This window comes from Ictidomys tridecemlineatus, chromosome 6, assembly GCF_052094955.1.
Source record: "Ictidomys tridecemlineatus isolate mIctTri1 chromosome 6, mIctTri1.hap1, whole genome shotgun sequence".
NCBI classification, from domain to species: domain Eukaryota; kingdom Metazoa; phylum Chordata; class Mammalia; order Rodentia; family Sciuridae; genus Ictidomys; species Ictidomys tridecemlineatus.
In genome coordinates this window covers 168,811,250-168,838,075 of record NC_135482.1, presented here as the reverse complement: position 1 = coordinate 168,838,075, position 26,826 = coordinate 168,811,250, and the positions used below count along the sequence as shown (strand labels likewise).

The 26,826-nt window shown below is 33.5% G+C and overlaps 1 protein-coding gene across 13 annotated transcripts in view; it reads right to left on the bottom strand.

Moving 5' to 3' along the window:
• Supt20h (SPT20 homolog, SAGA complex component) overlaps nt 1-25,749 on the bottom strand; it is a 40,343-nt gene extending 14,594 nt beyond the window's left edge. For 6 of the 13 annotated variants that reach the window (XM_078016088.1, XM_078016092.1, XM_078016094.1 and 3 more), the window contains exons 1-19: nt 25,590-25,749; nt 23,170-23,260; nt 20,356-20,391; nt 19,715-19,773; nt 18,914-18,980; nt 16,264-16,393; nt 15,278-15,381; nt 12,488-12,604; nt 12,318-12,371; nt 10,222-10,361; nt 8,006-8,162; nt 7,864-7,920; nt 6,043-6,114; nt 4,663-4,820; nt 3,657-3,683; nt 3,116-3,148; nt 1,599-1,716; nt 999-1,101; nt 542-700 (exon numbers count right to left, since the gene is read on the bottom strand). In XM_078016088.1, the coding sequence (XP_077872214.1) occupies nt 542-700; nt 999-1,101; nt 1,599-1,716; nt 3,116-3,148; nt 3,657-3,683; nt 4,663-4,820; nt 6,043-6,114; nt 7,864-7,920; nt 8,006-8,162; nt 10,222-10,361; nt 12,318-12,371; nt 12,488-12,604; nt 15,278-15,381; nt 16,264-16,393; nt 18,914-18,980; nt 19,715-19,773; nt 20,356-20,391; nt 23,170-23,172 (1,594 nt within the window). In that variant the 5' untranslated portion in view covers nt 23,173-23,260; nt 25,590-25,749. Of the gene's footprint in view, nt 1-541; nt 701-998; nt 1,102-1,598; nt 1,717-3,115; nt 3,149-3,656; nt 3,684-4,662; nt 4,821-6,042; nt 6,115-7,863; nt 7,921-8,005; nt 8,163-10,221; nt 10,362-12,317; nt 12,372-12,487; nt 12,605-15,277; nt 15,382-16,263; nt 16,394-18,913; nt 18,981-19,714; nt 19,774-20,355; nt 20,392-23,169; nt 23,261-25,347 lie in introns of those variants that run through there. The other 7 variants (XM_078016091.1, XM_078016093.1, XM_078016096.1 and 4 more) reach the window with 4 other exon arrangements.
• Nucleotides 25,750-26,826: the final 1,077 nt, after the last annotated feature.

Sequence of the window (26,826 nt, the reverse complement as noted above, 5' to 3'; positions counted from 1 at the left end):
ATAGAATAATGCTTCAGGATAATCACATTTTAGTAACTGACAACAATTTATAAAAGATTATAGAAGTGTTTTTGAAATATTGGTTTTCAATTTATTATATCATCACCTTGAAACCAGTTGGCTTCTTACATATACAAAGGTAGGACCTGTAGCAACAACTCTTAATGACATTTTTTTTTCGTATCAGTCACATAGTATACATAAAATGTAAAAATGATCCTAGGGTACACTGAAATAAAAAATATTTTGGTTTCTTATTGCCCACGTGTAACTACCAGATTATTTTTTTAAGGAGAGGTGTAGGTTGCAAGTCTAAAAGGAAAGTATACTCAGAGTGCATACATAGATACAGAAAAACAAATACAATTACAATAAAACACAGTACATACAATCAACATGAGCTCTGCCTGATGCTTCTTGCAACTTATACATTTTGAATACACAGTACATGCAGATTTCACTTTCACAGGTTGAAAAAAGTTGTCTTAAACTAATGCAAAAGCTTATAATAATTTAATGAAGAATTAAGTTTATGACTCACTTTGTGATGAGCTGGCAGGAGACAGGGCAGCTGGAGAAAGCATGCTAACTTGACTGAGATCCATGGATGACTTCCGAGAAAGACTTGGTGGCTTAGAAGATGGAGGAGGAGTTGGAGATTTAAGAAAGCTGCTGGCCTGCTGTGGTGTAAAATAATTACCTAAGAAGGACATAAAAGTTATCTCTTACAATTATAATCCAAAATTCCATAAATTTTAATTTTTTAGTTGTTGATAGATTTTTATTTTATTTATTTATACATGGTGCTGAGAATCGAACCCAGTGTCTCACACATGCCACACAAGCGCACTACCACTGAGCCCCATATCCCCAGCCCCATAAATTTTAGAAACCAAAGTATGAAGTAGTTTTTTTTTAATTTTTGTTTTTTTACAAAAGAGGTTACAATTGTATGTTTCCCACTACTCTACATTATACAAAACTAAGAATTTAAATACCTGATGAACTATTTCCTGAGCTTGAGGGAAGTTTGATGGGTGGAGGTCGATGTTTTACTCCTTTCCCCAATACTGAAGACTGAACTGAAACGGTTTCAGGCTGCTACAAGAAAAAACAACAAACATACTTGTTAAAATTAGAATTACTATCACCATACTCCAAGATGAAAACAATTTATCAACTTTACAAAATGATCTTAGTGGTTACAGACTTAACATCAGGTTTTTACACACGAATATAATTTTACATGTGATCCATGAAATATTTTACAGCACACATATAGGATGAGGTAAAGACTTCAGAGTAATAGAATAATGAGAAAAAGTCTGAGAAAGAGTAGAATAGAAAGATAAAGGCAAAACTTCTAACCGCTTTATTTTTCTAAGAAAATAACAACTGTTGAGGCCAGATGATTAGCACAAAGGTGTTCATTATACTTTCCTCTATGTCTACTTTGAAATACTTTGATCATAAAAAGTTAAGTAATTTAAAAAAGTAAATTCAAAACTAAACTCCCCCTAAACCCTCAAAATATGATCCTTAGATTTCTCAGATCTAATAATCAATTAGGTACAAAAAATATCAATAACCAAACATACTTCTGTTTCTTTTCCTGGAGAAAGCTGACTCAGACTGGCTGAGCCACTAGAGATGTGCGACATCTTGACTGGACATTTAGCTTCATTCTGGATCAATTCCTGATATTGATTAACAACTCTGAAATATCAGGAGAAAATAGGTATAGGTAAGGATTTAGCTAACCCTGTTTTTTTGGGTGGGTGGGAGTGGGGTGAAGATTCCCAGCAATTGAATTCAGAAGCACTTGGCCGCTGACTCACATCCCCAGCCCTATTTTTTTTTTTTTAAATTTTATTTAGAGACAGGGTCTCACTGAATTGCTTAGTGCCTCGCCATTGTTGAGGCTAGCCTCGAACTCATGATTCTCCTGTCTCAGCCTCCTGAGCTTCTGGGATTACAGATGTGTGCCACTGTACCTGGCCGTTAATCCTGTTTTTAACACAAATTTATTATGTAACAAATGAGTGATGCTATTATTGGAAAAAAAAATATTCCACCTAATTGAACACAAAAAATTAAAATTAGGCAATTTATCTTTGAGTTAAAAGTGCATTCTTCTAATCTTTTAAATGAAAAGTTAATGTGTAAAATATTTTGCTAATTAATAGTCTAAAGCTGTATTTTCAATAGAGAAATTATAAGGAACAATTTAACCAATAAGCAGTAAAGAAAGTACTCATTTTGCCTTTCTGTTAGATTTGGATTAAATAAAGTATTATCAAGAAACCATTTTCCTTAGTTATAGCAAATTATCTATGTTTTTCTTTTAATTTAAAATAAAACTAGCTGAGCATGGTGGTACATGTCTGTAATCTCAACTGTTTATGAGGCTGAGGGAGGAGGATGGCAAATTTAAGGCTATTTTCGGCAACATAGCCAGATCCTGTCTCAAAAGAAAAAATAAGAAAGGACTGAGATAAAGTGCCCCTGGGTTCAAACCTTAATACCAAAAACAAAACAAAACAAAAAGCCCCTATATTTTAAACATAATTCTTTTAATTATTTTCTTAATTCTATGAGAAAAACACCCTAGATACTTAAAGTATCAGGAAAAAGCACTTGTGTCTGCAATCTCATCCCATAAAAATTACAATTCTTTTTTTAAAAAAGAGATTCCTTTTTTTTTAAATGGGCCTTTATTTTGTTCATTTATTTATATGCAGTGCTGATAATCAAACCCAGTGCCTCACACATGCCAGACAAGTGCTCTACCGCTGAGCCATAACCCCAGCTCCAAAAAAAATAACAATTCTTAATAGTCTAATATATCACATCTTATCAGTGATCCTAGGATCACAGGATTTTGAAGTGAGAAAAAAACCTTAAGACTTTTCATTGTTCAATTATCTAATTTTACATCTGGGGCCCACAAATATTAAATGATGTTATAGTCAAACAATTAAAGGCATAACTAAAATAAAAGTTTATGACTCATAATATAGATCAAATCCTCTATCCTATAAAGGTAAAAAACCTTTTCATATCTATCCTGCCCAAAATGAAAAGATTTTGAAAAAATACATTTTTCTTTTTTTACCTCTCAGCATCAGTCTTTGACCCAATAATGAACCTAAAATGTTAAAGAGACAAAAAGGATTAAATAAATGTCTTAAGAAGTCCCAAGATTAGTTTTGTGCCTTTTCTTATTTTAGTCATGATAATATTATAAACTGATTTTAAATCATTAAAATGTCTGAAAAACATTTAAAGTTATGAAGCAAAGTTTTACATGCATTACGACATAGTCATGTGATGAATTTGGCTGATTTAACTTAAGGAAATGTATTTTTGTCAGAAGAATTATTTATGAAATATAATCTGGGCTGGAAATCACCAAGTACTAGACGTGCCATAATAAAATCATTGAACTACTGTGCAAAGGCCTTTGGTGTTCTTTGCTCATTTTAATCTTCAATTCTAGAAATCATTCTTATTATCTACACAGTAGGACCTTAGGATATTTTCAGACAAAGAAGATGAATTGTTGCCAATTCAAATAATTATCTTTACCAAATCCTTTTTAAAAAGTTTGACATTTATTATGACCTCTTAACAGATTAAAATGGTTTTTTAATTACCAATTTGAATGATCATCTGTGGATGAGCTGAAATATAAAATGAAAAAAAGCTTGATTAATGCAAATGAAACTGTGATTTCACAGTTTTTAAATAAGGTTATTTATGAATATAGAATAATTGGAAGATAATAAATCATGCAGCATTTTCCCAGAAACCCCCTTATGTCATGGCCAAAGATTCAAATTTTCTTCCTGTCAAACAAAGTATTAGTTGGATTTTGGACCTAATTTTTCACAAGAAAACATATTATACCTTTGTACTCCAGAAAAACTTACAAATTTTAAATAAGCAATGTAAGTCTTTTTAGGAAGATTTTTAAAGCATGTAATCAAAATAACTAATCTTTGTATTCTTTTAGCTGAGAAATCCCTGACTACTACTTTCTATTCTTATTGACTTTATTTTAGGTATTGGTGACATTGCTCCACAGACCAGGTCCCCACCTTTTTCTGCTCAGATGCTGTTTTTGCTTCTTTTCAAAGCAGTATCAATAAAATTAAAAAACAAAATGACTCTGCTTGCTTTGGCAGTACACATACTAAAAAACAAAATGATTTAAATTGTAAAGTGCCTAGGGTTTAATCCCAAGTATGAAATAAAGCCATAATGTGTATATAAGATCAGCAATAAAATAAAAAAAAGAAAACTAAACACTGCCACTCTGTGCTAAATATGCATAACACATACATTTTGGAAGATTAACTATATAAACTGCCAACATAAATATACCAAGAAGGATATCTCAGGAAGATCCTTTAGCGCTAACATAAAAATAATCGTACCATGGGGGTTTTAAAAAAAGTAACTATCATTATTTTAAAAAACTCTGACAACATGGCAACTACAATATAAACTTACTCACATCAGTGCTACATATAAGAGTTATATAATTAACTAACAACTGAATCCTCAAAGGCAAATTTGTATTCATTAATAATTCAACAGCAGTTGCTAAATAAATTCTGGTTGACTGATTTTGTCCATTACATATTTAACAGAACTCACTGGGATGGAGACATCTGGCTGTCACTTTCTTCATCTGCTTTACATGGCTGTATTTTACCATAGTAAAGTGGATCACCAAGTGACTGCAAGATGGTCAGCTTTGTTTTCTGATACTGATTACCAGCTTCACATTCAAATACATAATCATCTTTTACATCCTGAAAAACATAGGGCATCCCAAACAAAACCTTCTCAAGCAAGCAATCAGAATTAGCAAAAGTTGGAAATAAATGATACTCTAAAGTCTGGCAATAGAAAGACACATGGAACTTAAACTATAGAAATGTTTAAGTCTGCCTAATAAAGCTCAGAATGGTTCTTTTCTGATAAAGTATAAACATATATGTTAGGTATGAACATGTAATGATACTAATAAATGATCAATAACATTACTTATTAATATAATCAAAATCCTAAATAATCAAAATGCTAACAATAAACATTTATTGAACACTGTTCTTAACATTATAAAGGTACTGCTTCATGTAATCTTCACCACTATTACCTCCATGCTAAAGATGAAGGAAATGAGGAGAGATCCTCCACCCTGTATTTTAAACCTTAGTGCTGCCCTGCCACTCTATGTTCTATAGGGAGGTATGGGATTTTTATATGGTACTTTAGGAATGAGAGTTCCAATAGAATAAGCCTGAGAAAAATATGGCCGAATTCCATATATTGGAGATACATATGTCTATATGTAACTTGGATGAAAAAATAGAGGATAAAATTTCGAAAACAGATCTGTTTTTGTCATAGCCTATCCTGTCACACATAAAATATTCCTATGTACAAAACATCTCTTTTATTACTTCATTCCTAGGATTCATCTAATTTAATACATTATGCCTACTTTTCCCTTTAAAAAGCTGTTATTGCAATTAGAAAAAATTAGAACGTTTCCATTAAAAAAACATCCTCAGATGAATGTATTAATTCATAAAAGAAATCAAATAAGGACTAACAACATGCAACCAAAAGTAAAAATGCAGTTCTGCATTAAAATTTTTCTTAAAACAGAAACCATATAGACAAAACAGTTATTCTCTAATTTACTGAACCTGTTGGGAGAAGTGGTGCATAGCTATAATCCCAGAGATTTGGGAGGCTAAGGCAGGAGGATCTTGAGGCCAGTCTTAGCAATTTAGCAAGGCTCTCAGTAACTTAATGAGACCCTGTCTCAAAATTAAAAATAAAAAGGGCTGGACATATAGCTGAGTGAGCACCCTGAGTTCAATCCCTAGAAAATTCTTTTTCTTCTTCTTTTTTTTTTTTTAAGGTCCCAGGTTAAAAGCAATGTTTAATAAATTTATGTTTAATAAATTCAGATCTCAGATTACAAACAAACATCATTAAGACAGACTACCAAAGACTACTTACATGGGCTGGCCAAATTGTTGGTTGTGAGTCATCTGATTTGATAGATTTTTCCACTTTAGCATATTTCTCCACCTAAACAATCAAGACAACAGACACAATGGGATCAGTTTTCAGACTGAATGGAACAATGTAACTCAATAATATAACCAACATAAGAATTCTTGAATCATTATAATATACCAAATAATTATGTTTACTAGTTTAAAATTCTCCTGTTATTTTATAAAAACATGGTTAATACAAGTCAAATTAGAATATCTTCAGGTATTATATAAATTTAATAAACACAGCTATGTTTCTGCCTCTATTTTTTATTCCATAAGATGAATCACATTTGTTGTTTAGAGACTTTCCTTTAGGAAAACTAGAATATCAAGAGTTAAAATTCAGGATCTTGTCCTTTTTGGCAGGGTTTTAAATGAACAGGAGTTATCATGTATTCGTGGTAATACACAAACTATAAGGAGATTAAGAAAGATAAAATATTAAAATTGAAAAGATGTTTTAATTTTTTTCTACTTTCTAGTCATAATTGGGCAATATATTCTGCATTCATAAGACTGTGAACTAAATATTCTCACCATCTTGGTAACCATGATCTTAAGAAAAATTTGAGGTTGAGGTGTAGCTGAATGGTAGAGCTTGTGCTCAGCATACACAAGGACCACCCAAAAAAACCCTCAAAACAAAAAGAAAAAAGTAATTTAGATTCACCTGAGTACCTACTTAAAATACAGATTTTTATGTCCTCTCTTAGAGATCTCAATTAAGTAGGTATGAACTAGGGTTTGAAACCTGTATGTCTGATATCCTGTATGATTCTGTTGACTGAGCCAGACTGAGAAACTTTGTTATTAGGGCACTGCTGTTTAAAGTTGTGGTCTATAGGCCTTACGACATAAACTAGAGGCTTGTGAAAATGGCAGCATCTCAGTTCCAGCCCAGACCTGAAACAGAACCTGGATGTTTTCTAACTGTAATGCTGAGGATTGAACCTACAGTGTCATGCACAATGCTCTACCACTGAACTATATATCTTGAGAATCAACAATTCAATAAATTCTCCAGGTAATATATACATTAAAATTTGAGAAATACTGCTTTAGACACCTACCCTTCCCTCCAAAGTTAAATTTCACCATTTTTACAACTTACACTAATGATCTATTCTCAGAGTTGTATACACACTCTATAGATGCTATTGTGTTTTTGCTTTGGACAACTTTTTACAAAATCTTAAGAACAGTACATGTACTAACCAAGGAAGATATGAGAGAATAGCAAATATATGAAAAGAATACAATTGTAAAAAAGTGGGTGAATAATAAAAAAGAACACAAAAAGAAACAGAAAAGTAAAATATAGAACCCTTTTCACAATATTCCTCTCATATCTTAAATCAATTATAGTTGATGTGTATTATGGACAAGTAAAGAATATTGCCTAAGATTGTTCCTAATTTTGGCCATTGCTCCAATATTAATAAACGCAACCAGATTCAGAAAAAAAAGCATCATTAGAAAATTATGAAGAAATACCAAAAAACAAAACAAAACAACAACAACAACAAAAAAAAACAGAGGCATTTCATGTATATTATGTTATACCATTTTTTTCCACATTTAAACTGTTTTGTAATCGTGGCTCCAAACATAGAAAAGGTTATGTTCTGATATAACAATGTGAAGAAAATACACCTTTTAAAAATGAGCAATTTATTAAATAAATCAATTATTGAGATAGATAGTACTAACTATCAAGGATCAAATTTAGAAACTTATGCAGACAAAAAAAAAAAAAGCAATTATTGAACTGACTTACATCCACTTCAGAAGGAATGGCCAAATTACAGGGACTCCTTTTCCACATATCTACACACTAAAAAGTGAAAAACAGTATAAATATACCAAAAATTAAAAAAGGCAAGTTTTCTGGTATGGTAATGTTCATTTAAAATACTTACATTTCCTGCTTTAGAAATTTTGAGGTCATAATGCTGACCTGCTTTTCTTTCCTTTCGTTTCTGTAAGAAATCCAGTAACCTTAGCTGAGGAGGAGGTGGACAATGAGACAGGTCTTGCTGCCGATTCAGAGAGGACCTGGAATATCTCTTGAAACATCTGCAATATTAAAAAATTTAAACTAAACAAAGGTAATAAACTCACAATATACATATGGGTTTAAACTAGCAAGCACTGACTATGTAATTAAATCATATCCAAGCAATGTCCTTGACACTGGTAAAATAAAAATGAGCAAGACAGACAAAATTCCCATTATCGTGAGGCTAGCTAATAGTCCAGAGAGGGAGAGAGATGTTCAATTCCCAAGTAAACAGATAATTCTAGATTTTAGGGAATGGTAAGCAGTAGGAGAAAAATCAGAATACTGTGGTGTATAAGTGACAAGGAGGGCAATACTTAGGGAAGGGAAGAACCCTCTGAAGAAATGAAATAAGTTAAGCACAAATGAAGGAACTAGTCATAGAAAGACCTGGATAAGGAGGATTATTTCAGATCCACACATGTAAGAAGCTGGAAGTCATCACTGCATCCTAACAAGTAAAAGACTTAATAAACCCAAAAACCAACAATTCTTTGATCTATCAAAGAGGTGAGGTCACAGGACAAATCACTGTCCCCAAATTTGGAGAATAGGCCAATTGAAACATCTTGGCTTGCTGAGGAACAAACTTCCTTGGTAACCAGTGCTGGGGGCACTGTAACCTAAAGTTAACTCATCAATTACTGGAGGCTCAGCATGGTCAAGTATGAGATTAAAACTATGGGGAGATCCAGTCACTGGGAGGCCACACAGTTTTTTGAGTTTTATCTCTAAGAGGTTAAAGAGGTCTCACAGTAAATAATGGAGACAAATCTCATTCTTCCCACAAGGAAAGGGCAAAGAAAAAAATAAATATTTTTAAATTTTTGTACTAGAGATTAAACCCAAGAGTGCTTTACCACTGAGCTACACATATGCAGCTCTTTTAATTTTTTTTTTTTGTATTTTGAGATAGGGAGGGTCTTGCTAACTCATTAAAGCCAGCCTTGAACTTTCGATCCTCATAGCTGGGATTACAGGCATGCACCACCATGCCCAGAGAAAAGGAATCATTTTGAAAGATGGGAGAAAAAGTATTTGAAGCAGAGAGAATAATTTTAAAAGGTACTACAATGGGAAAAAATCTGATCTGTTTCAGAAACAGAAAACTAGGTTTAACTAAAGCACTAAAGGTTAGGTAAGATTAGAGATCAAGGCAAGGATCTTACAGACCAATAGTAATGTATTTAGATTTAATGTGAAGTGCAATGCTTTGGGGGAAGTTTTAAGGGGCTTAAGTTTAAGTATGATCTAGTTTACTTGAATGGCAAACAGACTGGGAGGGAATAAAGGCTGAAATAGAAAAATCAATTATAAATTTATTAGAGGGGGAAGATGATGGTGGTTTGAAATAAGGTATGGGCAACAGGCCTGGAGAGATATAGACAGAGATACAAAGAAGCTACAGAACTGCCAATAAATCCTATATGAATTTACTCCAATATTTCCAATGCTGTAAACTTTTTCTCTTAATATACTATTTGTAGTAAATTATGAAACTTAGAAAATGGGTACATTTTTGAACCTTTTCGAATCTGAAGTTTCAAAGTGAATAATCCAAATAATTTCATAAAAAAATAATTAATGATGGGCCAACCATTCCCTTAGCCCAAATATGCATTCTTTTGTTAAGTAGAAGAAATAACTAAAACATAAGACAAATTGCTATGTTATAAGAGAAACAGATTTCTAAAGCTGCTATTTTCTCAAATCTTAAAAAAAAAACTCTTTCCTCAAAAGTAAAATTAACAAAAACTAAACTGGTTATTGAATATCAGAAAGTAATTAAGAAATTATTCTTTTGTTCACACTTGGTCTCTTCTCAGCTTCTCTACATTTTTGGTAAACAGACTACAAATTTACAGTAAGTTCTTTTAACAGACTAGAAAATATATTACAGGAGCAAATATTACAAATTCAAAACATATAAAACAATATGAAAATACCTATTTTCCAATTAAAAAAAAATCAAGAGCACTTATTCCCTTGAAGAGAAAATCACTATAAATAGCAAAATTTAGAGCCATTTATCAAATAGCTTGACATTGATTCACTCTTTTCCCCAAAGGCAATTACCGTTTCATTGGGCGAGTATTCATTTTTTGCCTATTATAGAGCAGTCTGTTTGCAGTACAAGTTACTGCAATCGAAGGATCAAGACACAGAGGTTCAGCTGTAGCTAGAATCAGTTGGCTTTCAAGTAAAAGTTTGTCTTCCTGAAATGTATAAAAGTATATGTCAGTATCGGACTAAAATAATCATACATATTTAAGCTAGAAATATTGTCTGGAACTCTATTAAAGATCACAGTAAAACACAGTAAATCAAGTTGCAAAATTAGTGTGTAAACTTTGGAACTTGACAATGTAAAATAACTTACTGAAATTCATCATCTGTAAAACTGTATGAAATGGTTAATTATAAAAATGAATATTCATCAATTCAACATTTATTTACTTAATACCTAAAACATGTTAGGTTCTAAGATTTGGGAATAAAAGCCATGAACAAAATAGATGAAATCCTCTGCCCTTATGAAGCTTACCAGGTCATGATGGATTACAGTTCTTTCAGTAACTGAAAAGGAACACTCCCATTCTAAACTCAGCTTGACTACTTAATAATAATAAAAAATTGACTATATTAATACTGGCAAATTCTATATATCCATGTCCAAATCCAAAGAAGATACAGCCTTTTTTTTTTTTTTGTGGTACCAGGGATTGAGCTCAGGAGCACTCAACTACTGAGCCACATCACCAGCCCTTTTTGTATTTTATTCTCACTGAGTTGCTTAGCAGTCTCGCTTTTTCCTGAGCCTAGTTTTGAACTCTCAATCATGCTGTCTCAGTCTCCAGGCTTCTGGAATTATAGGTGTATGCTCTCACACTTGACAAGATACAGGCTTTTTTACTAGTATCACGTAACTTTACTGAATTCTATTCTTCTGTTTAACACTTTAAATTTTTATTAATACTTTTTTTTTTTTTCACCACTGGGGATCAGGGAAAACAGTGCTTCAAACACATTAGACAAGAACTCTGCTGCTAAGGCATAACCCCAGACCTGCTATAATAATTCTTTTAAAGTCAAGTAAGTAAATTAATATTGCTGAAAACTAAAACTTTTGAAAAAATCTTTTGTTCTTTTTATTATGGAATCTTCTACACACAAAAGGAAAAGTGTGATGACTTAATTTCATTTAATGACCATCTTCATAAACTTTGTTTTTGTTTTGCTGGAAAAATTTAAAATACATCTTGGAAGTTGTATTATTTCACATGGGAGTTTTATTTTTTGAAAGTCTACCATTTCTCTTACACTTATTTAGTTGCAATTTCCCTAAAGAATCTTCCCTCAGATACTATCTAGCTGCCTAAAATAGTTTATACAGAAATAATAGAATAAATATTATACTCTCTACTTTCTCAATTCTCAGAATAGGAACATCCATAAATGTTAACCAATGAAGATTATGCTTGAATATTTTTAAAACCTTAGAGATGAAAAAATAATACATCAAATTAAAACACAACACTTAACAGTTACAGATGAACTCTTATTTTATAATCACATTTCAAAGACAGAATAATTTTCTTTATTAATTATTCCTCTCTAAATTAGCAGAGAAATAAGTAAATACCCTTATAACTAGACATCTCACAAACACTGCTGAGCCAAACCTCAGGAGCAGGAGAGGTCCCCTAGTGCCAAAACAACCAGTAAAAATGGAAAAAAACAAACTAAATAAAAAGATAAAAGAACTAAGTTTCACATTACACATCAGGTCAGCCTAACTGGGATCTCAGTCATAAGCAATTGGGACCAAATCATTAAAGTTTCTCGAGGGATTTACTGCATATATAAAGATACTCTTAACTTCTAAAACTCATAAAAGAAGCCCAGTTTTTTGCAGGAAGAACTTAATACATGAGTAAAAATATGAGCACAAAGTAGCTTTTACTTAATATTTACCCTATAGTTTGCTCATTTGGAATTAAAAAACAAAGCAACAGGGCTGGGGCTATGGCTCAACAGTAGCACACTTGCCTGGCATGTGTGAGGTACTGGGTTCTATTCTTAGCACCACATATAAATAAATAAATAAGGTCTATCAACAACTTAAAAAAAAAAAATATATATATAAAAAACCCAAAAACAAAACAACAAACCTGGGTCCATTTATGGTTATCACTTGTTATTGAATGGACATCACAGATTAAAGTCTGGAAAAAATAAAATTTTTAAAAATCCATTAACATATATTTACACAAACATAAATATTTAATAAATAAGACTAACTAAAGTTTTAAAAACCACTTTCTAATTAAACATTACTTGCCTGCATTGTTGGACGTAAAAGAATGTGCCTACTTTGGTAACCAGGAGATTTCATATTACTGAATTGCCTGTAGTCACGAATTTCTGCTATGACACATCCACAATGAAAAATATTAACCTGTTTAGAATAAAAATATTCAAGCAAATGTCATTTTTTCAACAATCTATGTAAGTATTTTGTACTAAATGTTTCACATTCTTTCAATTTTTATGCATTATTTCTGGCCACTCCTATATTCTTGGTTTCTAGTTCTAGACTGATGCATCTACAATATCAACAGATCAACTTTTGACATTTTCACATTAGTGGAGTTACAGATCCTTGGATTGTATTTGGACCTTATTAATAAAAGGAGGAAAGCCAACTATAAATTCAAATTAAAAACCACCTATTTCTACACCCAAATATAAGAGCCCCTAAGGATGACTTCCCATGGTCACATTCACACCATCATGTTTTTCATCCATTTAGAACTTTTAGACTGGGACTTTCATGTTACCTGTCAGTCATACCTGTGTTCAATCTTTTTAACAAGTATTTACTGACCAAGTACAATGTATACTCTGACAGGAATTATTCAAAAAGCTTCACAGATACAGTGGTAAGACTCTTGCTCTCAGGATAGAAAGACAGGTACTAAACAAGATAATTTTAGACAGTGATAACTGCTTTAAAGAAAATAAAATAAAAACCTCTCTGAGAGGAGTGAGTTTCACATGAAACCTGAATCACAAGAATGATCCAGGGCAAACCACTCTAGTGAGAAATAGCAAAGAAAATGCCTTCCAATAGGAATAAGCTTGGTTTGATTTAGTACAGAAAGAAGACAAGGCAGGTTGGAGTGTAGTGAGTAAAAATCAGAATTAGAAGATGAAGGCAAACAGGAGAGCAGAGATTTTGTGCAGTTAAGAGTGCATAGAGAGGAGGATTTTAAACCTTATCTGGCTCTCTGTGATTTTAGAATGAAAGCAGGAAGTTTAGGAAGGGAACCATGGCATATCATGACCAGTTTAAAGAGAGAGATGATATTTGCTGATGGACTGAAGATGGAAGGAGAGGGTAGGGCCATCCATTAGAATGAAAGAGACTAGTGATTGGGAAATAAAATAAAAAGTTCTGTGTTCATCAGGTTAAGTTTGGGGAACTTATATATCCAAGTAAATATGTAAGTATAAAGCTTGGTGGAATGATCATAATAACAGACATATAAGCATGGGATTAAGTAACATTTTAAAAACTACAGGAACTGAGATTACCCTGGGAGACTGTTAATTAAAGCACAGAGGGCCTAGGACAGAACTATGAAACACACATATTTATGGGTGGAACAAAGATGATGCAAAGAGAACTGGAGGAATAGGTAAAGAAGAAAAAAAAACAGAAATATGATATCGCAGAAGCCCAAAGAAGGGCATTTCAAGAAGAAAATAGTTATTTGCATTGAACTTTGCTAAGAGATCAATTTAGAACATAAGACTGATCAATTGATTCCCTGCCATGGAGATAACTGGTGATTTGACAAAACAGGTTCTATAGAATGTAGATGTTAAAATGCCAAAAACGTGAGTAGAGAAAAGAGTGGAATAGGATAGAAAGGAGACGATGACTATACACAACTCTGATTAGTTTTGCTATCAGGAGAAGGAGAATTATAAAGCAATAGCAGGAGAAGGAATTGGGGTCAAGATAGAATTTTTTAAAGTTGAGAATACAGAATATTTGCATTCTGAATCTAACAGAGAAAAAAAACATAGAAAAGAGAGTTTATAATTGTAAGTCCTAGAAAAAGGAAGGACCTAGAAAACAAATGAAGGAACATCTTAGGAATAGCATTTGTTTATTTTAATAGAAAGGCAAAGGCAACGTGTAGAGAGAGACATAAAGTGATTTTGGTCAACTAGTCTTAGGAGAAAAATGGGAATTCTCATTTGAAGTTGTTTCTTTCCTCTCAGTGAAGTATCCAATATATTAAAGAGACTCTATATTAAAATGGTATATAAAGAAGGGCTGGGGCTGTAACTTAGTGGTAGAATACCCCTGAATTCAATCCCTAATACCATAAAAAAAGAGAGAAAAACCAACTACAGATGTAAAGACCAATTTTTGGTCCCCAATTTAAAAAACTTTCATAAATAGCCAAAGAAGCCAGGCACAGTGACCCCCCACTCATAATCCGAGTTGGCTCAGGAGGACTACAAGTTCAAAGCCAGCATCAACAACTTAGGCCCTAAGCAACTTAGCAAGACTGTCTCAAAAGGGCTGAGGATATGGCCCAATGATTAAACACCCCTGGGTTCAATGCCTGGTTACCACTCCTCCACACCCAAATAGTTAAGAGTAGTTTCTTACATATTTTCTCGATTGTAACTATAGGGAGATTTCAATCAATAATCTAAATGTTGTAGCCAATTTTAAAAAAACTGACTAAATCTGTACATTTCAGTACAGCAAAAATTTTAAATATTCCATAGTAAATCAATTTCTAAATAATGATGTATAATGTCTCATTTCGAGTTCTAAACACTGTTGGGAACAGTGGTAAAGATTAAATATCATTTATCACAAAATAACCATACGGTCCTTTAGATTCATATAACATTTGCATACGTATATACTAAAAAAAACCACAGAGTTTTAAAAACTTATTTTAGAGACTGGGTTCTGCTATGTTGCCAAAGCTGGCCTCTAACTCATAGCTCAAGAGTTTTTCCTGCCTCAGCCTTCTGAGTAACTGGAGTACAGGCATAAACCATGTACCAGCAGGACATTTTAAAGAGAAAAAATTTATACCTGAGATTTTTCTAAAAGATCAACCAAAATAGGAGGTAATTCTTCTGCATCTAAGTATTCAAGTAATTCCCCTTCTTCATAAGGCAGTCGAATGGTTTCAGAATCTTAATTTTAAAACATAAAAGTATATGAAAATGATTAGACTCACCAAAAGGCTTCTCAATAAATAAGTAAATAAAGCCAAAGGCTCTCCTAATGACCTTTAAACCTTATAAATTAACCACATTTACTAAAAAACTTGTTAACTATACTGTATATAGCACTTCAGAAAAGAGGAGGACAAAACCCTGACATTTTGGAAAAACATCTGGCATAACATCACAATAAATCACAGTCAGCAGTATTCATAAATGATAAAACTCCAAGATCAAAGAAACTGAAAGTTCACTGAAGACTAGTGTCTGGAAATTAGAATGACAATTTGGTACCTCATCTGACCAAAGAAAAGAATTCTCTTGGTGTTACATTTTAATTAATTTTCAACAAAGAAAAAATTCTTGACTAGCGTGACTTCCTTATAAAACTCAAATTATTATACAATATGAATTTTTTAAGAGACTCTTTAGTTAAATCTGAGTATATTTTAAAACTCAAAAGGCAGTGAGTCTGATTAATTTTGAAGTTTTAGACTCAATAATATATAAAAATGTACATACCTTAAGATACCTTATACTATCTTAAAATATTGTTCAGCAACTGAACAAAAGGAAATTTTGATATTATTTAGAAATCATGTCTTTCTCGAAGACAAATTAGAATACTTTTCAAATGCATGTTCAGGAAGGATAATCATAAGTATTAGAGTAATTTCTTACATTCTACCAAAAGTCATAAAGAAAACTTTAAGATAAAAATGTGCTTTTACCACTAAGTCATCATTGGTTCAAAGGACAAACCACTGAGCAGGTTAAGAAACTAATTTTAAAAAGCAGCACATCCTGCCTGGCAGAGGTATTTTGTGTCATTTATACTTTGTAGGGTCTTACCTGATCCATTTTTTCCCCTGAGCATCAGAGAATATCCCTCATTTCCTGGATATAGATTGACCACTAAACACGACAAAGTCTCTTGCATAACAAGCTTCTCTAACAAGTTCACATTTCTTCTTAATTTCTGCTTTAAAAGAGGCAAAGCTGATGACAATAATCCATTATAACCTTGAAAAATAATGTTATGAATTGACAAAATCCTATCTGAATAATCTTTTGGCACTTCTTCCACATTATAATCCTAAATATATGGGGAAGATCATATGCTATGGCCACTATTCATAGAAAGCAATGTAGACTTAATTTGTTTCTACTACTGTATTTTAGAAAATTAATTCATGTCAAAAAGAAAACTGGTATAACCTAGAAAACAATAAAAACAAACATAAAAATGTACTTTCAAATATATAAACAGAAAGTAAAAATCTTAAAAACCTCAATTATTTAAAAAAACATCCCTTAGGAAATAAAATGCACATACATCAAAATCCACAATTTTAGAAAGATGTATGATTAACCTAGTTAAGTCCCATTGTTCCAGATGTCAAACAGCTATAAATACTTAAATTGAGCGGGTTATGGATATAACTGTTGGTAGAGTGCTTGCCTCTCATGCACAAGGCCCTGGGTTCAATCCCCAACACCAAAAAAAAAAAACTTTAATTGAGCAATAAATGTATCATTTATGGTAACTTTTGAAATAAATGTTTTTAGAGTTCTATTCTTTTGGTAAAATAGATGAATAATTAAAAAAATATATAAACTCTAGATTATGATTTCCAACCATTTTAAAGTATTTGGGACAATTTTGTTGAAATATTAAAATTGAAAACTTGGGACTTAATGGGCTATCCAATCGTAGATTCTTGTAGGTTGAATAATTTCTTTCATCAAATCTTATTTAGGAAAGATACTTTAGCCAACAGAATATTTGTTTTTTGTAGAATAAAAAAAAACAGTTTTGAGTACCTTACATTTAACTGCATAACAATATACTAACATTAAACTGAAAGAATTATAAATTCCTATCGTCATATTATAAGAACTTTATGCAATCCGAAAATGAAAACACAAAAGGCAGACAACTTTTAACCACTTTGATTTAAAGCCAGGTGCAGTGGAACACGTCTGTAATCCCAGCAACTCAGGAGGCTGAGGTGAGAGGTTGGCAAGTTCAAGGTCAGCCTTAGCAACTTAGTAAGAAACTATCTCAAAATAAAATTTTAAATAAAGGGCTGGGGATGTGATCATTGGTTAAGCACCCCTGGATTCAACACCTGATACAAAAAACAAAAAATCCTAAAAATTTTTAATATTTCGAGGATAGAGAAAACCTTCATAATTTGAGTTAAGGCAAAAATAAATTCTGATAGCATGTGTACTTCTTAAAAAAATATGTTGGTTCCCAGTTAAGACTATGAGTTGAAAATTCCTTTCTTTAAAGGCCACATAGTATTTTAGGCTGATGAGCCATATTGTCTGGGTTCTCAATTATTCAATTCTGCCTTTGTATTTCAAACGCAGTTATGGACAAATGTAAACAAATGAGTGTGATGAGTTCTGGTAAAGATTCATTTATGAAAAGATGAAGTGGGTTAGAGAATCTTGACATATATACGTATCTCCCCTATCTTAGTTCTGTCTTGGAGGTGATAGATTTGCACTTGTACTGATTGTGCCAATGGTTTCATGGGAGTATATATAAGTTATGCATGTAAAAACATGAAAATGTAGACTTTAGACATATATAATACATTGCTATATCACATGTGCTTCAATAAAACATATGAAAAACATACCACAAGATATATTTATAAATTTAATCAATGTAAAGAGTTTAAAGCTTAGGTCAGCATGCTAACTTTTTGGGGAGGAGGGGGATACTGAAGATTAAACCCACAGCACTTAACCCCTGAGACACATCTCAGCTCTTTTTATTTTTTATTTTGAGACAGGGCCTTGCTAAGTTGTGGAAGCTAGTTTTGACCTTGCAATCCTCCTGCCTCAGGCTCCAGAGTCATTGGGATACAGATATGCACTACCACACTCAGCAATATTCATTTTTGAATTAAAGACAGAACAGAAGTTCATAGAACCCTTTAAGGTCCTTCTAACCTGAGAGTTCAAAAGGTATCAAGAAGTTAATTTTATCATGTTCCTATAGCAGACACCTTTATGTTAAATAAATATGAATTAAACAGGTCATAAGCATATTTTGTGACCAAATTCACTTTTTATTACAACATCTGAATTTCCTATATGTTCTGTAATAGTTTTTGACTTTCTAGTTCAAATCACCAAGAGGAAACAGGTTACTTTTCTCCTACCTTAAGTTTACAAATCACCTCTTCAGGGAAAGAAACAGCAAAAGATACATACTATGGCTTTGCTCATGACTTGCCAGTGAGATATTCTGCTTTCAGTTAACACTGTATCCTGTTCCTACCTCAGCAGGTGACCTATGCCTGATGCCAGATTAGCCAGGATTCTGGAAAAGTTAAGAACCCACTAGAGTATGGCTGGAAAAAACTTCTGGTTTACCCACAAAAATATAAATCATTAACTGTTTCAAACCTAATTCCTCCAGATTTCTCTGTTCTACTACACATTCCAAAAGCCACAATACCATAAAAAAATTCACACTTACCTTAACCTCAGGTTCTTTTTCACATTCTTCAATATATATGTCATAAAGTTTTTGAAACACAGATTTTCTAGAAAAAAATTAATAAAGACAATATACAAAATAACATTAATCATCATAAAATAAATGTTTCAATGATCTCCCCACATTCCCAAAGTTGGGGGCAGAGCTGGGTTGGATATGTTATTTAAAAAAAACTTAGATATTACTAATGCAGTCAGGCATCCTGGCACATGTCTATAATCTAACCATCTAGGAAGGCTGAGCAGGAAGATTGCCAGTTCAAGGCCAGATTTGCAATTCAATGAGACTATCTCAAAATAAAAAAATAAAAAAGGGCTGTGGATGTATCTCAGTGGTAGAATACCCCCAGTACAATTTCCACCACCAAAATAGAAAGAAATTACTAGTGCAGGTTGAATATTCCTATCTAAAAGGCTTGGGACCAAAATATTTGGATTTTTTTAGGATTTGGAATATTTGATATATATCTAATAGATTTCTTGAGACCCTAGCTTAGAAATGAAAATCATCTGTTTCATATACACTAATACAAATGAAGTGAAGGTAGTTTCATATTTTTAGTATGCCTACAATCTGCCCTGTCACATGAGGTTAGATATGAAATTTTTCACTTGTGACCACATGTCAGGGTAAAAGGTTTCAGATTTTCCAGTATTTCAGAATTCCAGATTAGGATCTTCAAAGAAGCTATAACATTTCAAGCCCAGATCCGGGTAAGAGCAATAAATGGTGACATCATTTTTCAAGGAATGTAAGATTTTATCAATTAAATGTTCATACCTTCCACTAGATACATATTTCCTTTTAGGCGGTCTTTGTCGTGCACTTTCAATGACATACTAAAAAAGAAAAGTTTATGAAAACAGTTTGCTTTTTGCTTTGTGTATGAACAAATTAAGTACTGTATATCTAAAACATATGCAAAACTAAACAGGCCATTTAGTCACAAGTCTCTCATGTTAAATTATATCTTACAGCAAAAATAATAAAAAAAACAAAACAAAAACAAAAACCTGCTTAATTTATAATATTATAAACAAGTGAAATTTATGCTGCACATAAATTTATGTTGAGTACAGTATTTAATTTCTAAGAATTGTAATTACACAGATCAGAAACATTATCAATGTTTTATAAATGTTCAGAATATGTTTAATGTATAGAAAAATATATATCTAATTGCAAGCACTATTTTGTTTAGCTGTTAGAAAACTTGTTAAAATAGAAAAACAAATGAGGATTCCAAGTTAAGAGATAATCCAAACATTACCTTACATTTTTCTACGTTTACAGATTATCTACATGCTTGTCCTATATTAATTAAAATATTCCTTTGAATAACACACAAAAATCTCTTAAAATTGAATTTTTTGTCAATTACAAACAATACTAGTTTAATATGTAATTTAGTTGTATCTTACCTCTGCACGATCCAAAGCTAGTTCTAAGGCTTGTTGCTGTAAAAAGTATATTTGGCAGTATTATTTTCATAAAAAAATTAATTTAATAATAATTTAATAAGGATTTGACATTCCTAATTAAGTGCTTAAATGTTTCATTTTCTGAAATAAGTCCAATGTATTCTTTATTTTTCTCCTCCATTCTAGTGAATGATCAAGATATGTAACTAAGAGAAAATATAGCACCCTTGGACAGGGTAAGTGTTTTTTTGTGAGGCTAATATATAAAATGGCTGGATATAACAACTACAATAATTGAAATTAACAGATCTACATCTTTCATCTACTTCTTATAGACCCTCATTTTAAGGTAAGAGGGAGAAATATAAAGTTAAACTATATCTTTATTTATGAAACTTTTCTAAAGACACATAAAAAATACTACGTTCCAAACAAAGTTAAATAAATATACCATTAGTGATTTCTTTTTCTAGGGTTGCTTCAGGTACTATGTAGAGTCATAGTATTTTTCATTTACAATGACAGTCCTTTCAAAACTTCAGAGATACAGAACTTTCTATTTTTATTTACAGTATGTTTTAGATTCCAATAATTCAATCTACCAACTTGCATGTGACAAAATATCCCAGCACTGAGGCAGAAGGATGGCAAGTTCAAGTTCAAAGCCAGTTTTAGCAATTTAGCAAGACCCTAGCAACTTAGGGAGACTCTGCCTCAAAATAAAAAGGCTAGGGATGTGGCTCAGTTGTTAAGCACCCCTAGGTTCAATTCCAGGACCAAAAAAAATCAAAGAACAGTTTCCCAGAGAAACTGGTTCCCATGATTCAGAATAAGACTCTTGAGCATAACTCATTTTCCCCAAGAAAATGTACTCTACATACATACTCTTTTTTTTTTTCAAATATTTATTTTTAAGTTTCAGGTGGACACAATATCTTTTATGTGGTGCTGAGGATTGAACCCAGTGCCTTGTGCATGCTAGGTGAGCACTCTACCACTGAGCCACAACTCTAGCCCCAACATACATACTCTTGACAACTATATGGTCTTTTAAATTTTGGCCACAAAACTTTAAAGTGAGTTTATATAAAATTATAGTAAACAATCAAATATAAGCTCTTAGGATAATTTTAAATAACCAGTTGTCTGAAGTAAATATTTCATCTTCTGAAATTAAAACTTCAGAAGATATAATGAGATATGCTTTGCCTCATTCATTCACTTACTCCTTCAAATACTTAAGAGAGAATATCATTAAGTAATAGAGATGCAAAATATAATATGAGGTCAGAATCCCAGTATGACAGTTCTACTTTTCTCTAACAGGGCAAGGTAAGATCCAAAAGGAAAAGGAAAGTGTTTTTTTTTAAGTTTGTGTGACAGAGTTTTTAGGAAAGATTATTCAACATGGTGGTCAGTGTTCACTTACTCTCCTGTCAAACTCTTCTTTTGTTTGCTTGTAGTAGTGACGATTGAAGCTATGGCTCTCTACCACTGAGTTATATTCCCAACCCCTTTTCATCTTTTTTTTTTCCTTTAAATTTCTAAGAAAAATTTTATAGGTACATTGTAGTTATATATAATAGTGGGTTTTGAGTAACTATGGCAGAACCAGGAGCCCATCTAGTGTCTGATCCAGCACTGTGAGCACTGTCCATGCATGTGGGTGTGGTGACACACTCAATGTCCCAGAAAAGCTAGGCAAATGGGTTCCCGAGGCTGTTTGGTAAAGCGTCGCTCAGCTTCACAACTTGACTTCTCTGTTGGCTTTGTGTCTGGCATACGTAAGCGACTTAAGTACTTACTAAGGTGCCTGGTTAGAAAGATTCTCATAGCTGAGCAGCAGAAACCTGAACTCAGCTATCTAGTGCTGACCACCTCTCTTTAAAACCTTTTTCTTCTGGCGTGTCTTTAGCAGTGGCTATTGGGTAGTTAAGTCTTTTCTGTGTAGTATGTCAGGGAATCATACCTTTTTATCTCGAGACAGAATCTAAGTTGCCCAAGTTGGTTTTAAACTGGAGATCCTCCTGCCTCAGCCTCTGGAATCACTGGGAGTATAGGTCCGTGCCACTGTGTCCAGTTCAAATGCTCCTTTTTTCAAATATTAAAAAGTACCCCCCCCCAAGTCTTTAACATCTTAATGACAAAAGTTAAATGTCTATAGGTAAGAATGCTTAGTGACTATAAATCAGTGAGTAGAAATATGACACTAGAAGGCTAGCACTGGTGCTACTTGAAATGTTGGATGCACTAACAGGGTTACATTTATTTTTAAATTAAAAAAAAAATGAGCAGAGTGCAATGACTCATACCTATAATCCTAGTGACTAGGAAAGCTGAGGCAGAATTACAAGTTGGAACCAGCCTCAGCAACTTAGTGAGACCCTATTTCAAATTTTTAAAAAGGTGGAGGATAAGTGGCACTGGGGATGAACTCAGTGGTAAAGTGCTCAGGGTTCAATCCTAGTACTGAAGGTGGGGGGGCGGTAAGAACTTTAAAATGAGAAATCAACAAGGCCCCAGACTATTTGTATTTATAGCCATCCTCCTTGCCAATGACTTGGAATAAATGCAAAATAGTTAGAAATAAAATTTTAAATACACAGATTATGTATGTGACTTGGATGTGACCATCATAATAACACTAAATTGAGAAATGAGCACACATTTTATACATGACTGCTAAATAATTTACCAATAAGGATAAAGTGGCTTACAAGAGCATTTCTTGATCTGTAATACAGGTATTTATATTTATAAAGACAAAAATAATATTCTAAAATCCAAACTTGAACATACTGAGCCAAAGCTTACCATTGTGGCATAAGATAGGGATCCAAAAAGAGAAAACCTATGTGCGTTGATGCAGTGAGGTGAAAACCATGTCTTAAATATCAGTCATACACTGTAAAAGTAAAAACAATGAAACCCACATGTTAACATAAGGCTATAAAGAGAAATAAATAAGATTATTTAGTAGTTAACAAGGAAGATAACTTGAGGCACATATATTTCCAACATATTTTTTAAATAATCTGTAACAAAAATTCATGTACCACAACCTATCTATTCATTGCTGAAAAGTAGTTTTGTTAGTTAGTTTTAGTAGTTTAGTTAGTAGTTTTGTTAGTTTTGTTAGTAGCTAGTTAGGCCAAACACAGTTTGCAAGTTAAAATCATTACTCAAGGGGCTGGCACTGTGGCTCAGTGGTAGAGCACTTGCCTGGCATGGGTGAGGCGCTAGGTTCAATTCTCAGCAACACATATAAATATATAAATAAAATAAAGGTTCATCAACAACTAAAAAATTTTTTTTTGAAAAAATAATTATTCATATTTTAAAAAAAAACCTCTGGAAAGAAAAAAAATTTTTTTTTAAAATCTCTTCTCATAATTACTTCTGGTGCTCTTACTTTTCCTGTGGATTATTCTAATAGCCTGTCTACAGTTCACTTTATGAGTCACAGATTTCATTATGCCTGCTGATAAAAAAAAAAGATGATATTCCTTAAACACTTCAGGCTAAATTTTTCAGATGGAGCTCCAATCCCTCTGGGCCTATTTAGACTCCTAAAGAACCTATTTCCTCTAATAAGGGGTTATCATCTAGATTGCAAAGTGGAGTAAGCTGTTGAGTTTTAAATAGGATGCCCATGCCCTATCTCCCCAATTCTGATTAGTTGGTCTAGAGTGGGCTCCAAGGGTCAGTCCTTTGAGTTCCCCTAAGTGATTGAAAGGGAATGCCACTGTCGAAGCCCATTGCTGTAACTTCTCTGCCTACCACAGAGATGGTTCAGGTTTGCTATCCGAGTGATGATAAATAAAGCTTAGTCTGATTCTTCATCTAACCCATGTAACTACTGCTGCATGTACATTGCTGAGCTAAAGGACAACTTCTGGTAACAGAAAACAAGATTCCCCATGTAAATAATTTTGCGAACTTTTTTTTTTTTTTTTTTTTTTTGGTAAACCCCAAAGCTTAGGCTTTAGCAAATTCAGGTTAAAGAAAAAACTGAAAAAAAGAAAACAAGAAAAAGGAGGTGGGGGTGGGAGCTTAGCTAACAATACATCATAAGCACTGTACAGGTACCAGGAACAATCATTTAAAAATAAGAATGGCATTAGTTCTACTTTCAAATAGCTCATAGAAGGTTTAAGCTGAAATTGGGTTAAGGTGAAAAAATCCCAGTCACTAAATAGAGATGAATATACATTATACTCACAGACAAAATGTGATGATAGTAAGATCTGTTATTACTAAATTGGGGGATGGGTAACTAAGTATTTGCACAAACCAACAAATAACTGTATATCTCTTAGAAAGCAAACTGCCTATAGATGAGAAAACTGTTATAATCATTATCAACACCTCCATTTTACAGAAAAGGCACTCAGAACTAATGGCTTTCTCAAGATCACAGAATTAGACTGGAATTCAGCCTTCAAAATTTTTAATTTTACCTTTTAACATTACAACCTTCACACCGTTCAAATCAACTCTCATTTTTTTAGATTTTTTTTTTCAGGCAAAGCATTTCAAATAAAAAATTGATTTTACTCAGACTAATATAATTTTAATTTTGATCGAACTTTAACATCACGGTGACCAACCAAAGTACACTGTACTCAATCTAATTCCGAAAATCTTTGCAAATAACTGTATATTTCGAGTCCCACTAGAGACTTTGATGTACCCCCACTAAACAGTGGCTAAGGGACATGGCTTTCAGAGGCAACTATTGTGCAAGTTCATTTCTGAAAGCCTAGTAACCACGGCAAGGTCCAATAATTCATTAATTTGCTTCAAAATATAGCTATCAATTCCACCTATTTCTCTGATAGACTTGGGTGTCTCCCAACTCAACTTCCGTAACAACTTAGGCTTTACCCGCAAAACGCCAATTCCACGGTGGCCTTTTTTCAATATGGACACCAAGAAACCCATTCCCGATCAAGAGCTACGCAAAATTCTTGTGAGTTTTTCAGAAAATACCTGTAACTGCAACTCAGAAGTCGAACTAAAATCAAAAGCGCGGCTTAGCAGCACCACAAAACGAAAGGGTGGGGTCCTCCGGAAAGGTTGGCCCGCAGCCGGGACTGCCAGGTCACTGAGGACAGTACCTTCTTCCCGCGGGATCCGGAGAGCAGCCCACTAAGCGGCTTCCTCACCTCTGCCCAACTGGGATCTCGCGAAAATAACCTATCCACCTGCCCACCACAGACCCGCCCACCTACCTGTCCCCACCCACATTCGCTGGTCGCGGCTGCGCTGGGCCTTCACACTGGGCCCCAACGCCCACCCACCGCTTCAGCGGCGCTCAGCCGCTACCCAGCCAACCGCCGGTTCAGGAGGCCGCACTTCCGACTGGAGCGGTGAGCCGGAGGAAGAGGTGAGGTTGGGAGGCGGGGCCGCGACCGGAAGACATAGGCCTGGCTAGAAGTGCAGCAGTGTACAGATTCCCACCAGGCCACGGAATTTCAGGTTCCGGAGCCACGCGGGGGGGACAGTGCTCTTGAGCATTCTTTCAGGCCCAGTTTCCGGCTTCTACAAAATGGGCCGGGCAAGCACAGTTATTTGGGGGGACGGGAGAGAAACCCTGTTGAATTTCTAGAGCCAATTATCTTTTTCGCCTGACAGCTTAATGCACATTTGTTAGCACACTCTGTACAACCGTACAATCTTCCTAGGAATATTAAGTACCAATGAATTCAATGCTTTTTTGAAAAAATCATTCCAGAGATGGATTGCACAATTTAGTAACTGCATTATCAGTGCGTGTTGTAATTGATTGTAACTTGGTCATTGAATAATAAATGTTTCTTTTTTTTTAATTGTGAAATTAACAACAAATGAACAATTTTAACGTGTACAGTTTAGTGGCAGTTAGTATATTCACAGTGTTGTGCTACCACTACCTCTTAACTAGTTCCAAAATATTTTCATTGACCCAAAATAGATCGTGAACCCATCCAACAGTTACTCCCGATTCTTCTCGCCCAGCCTCTGGCAAATACCAATCAGCTTTCAGATTATGGATATTGCATATAAATGGAATATATGAATTTTTTTTTCTGTTTCTGTGTCCTTCCACAGAGGATTTTTTTCTGGGTTTCCCTTGTACATCTTGTAGCATATGTCAGTACTTCACTCCTTTTTTATGGCAAATATTGATGGCAGGAGGAGGAGACAGGAAGGATAGGGAGTGGGCTCCTGAGTAACTTCCTGGGCACCAGAGTACAAACAGCACCTGTAGATATTTGCTAAGAAACTTATGAAAAGGCTATTTTAAAATCAGGACATACTGACTGGGGTCCATGCCTCCCCAAGAAGGAAAAATGCATGGTTGTGTTGTAGGGACAGAAGGCACAGAAGATAGCAGGAAACAGTTTTATTTGGCTGCAGCCAGGTTGGAGGGCACAGCTTTTGCTGTAATCAATCAATCCCCTGAGCCTCGAGTTTAGCTAGTTTTAG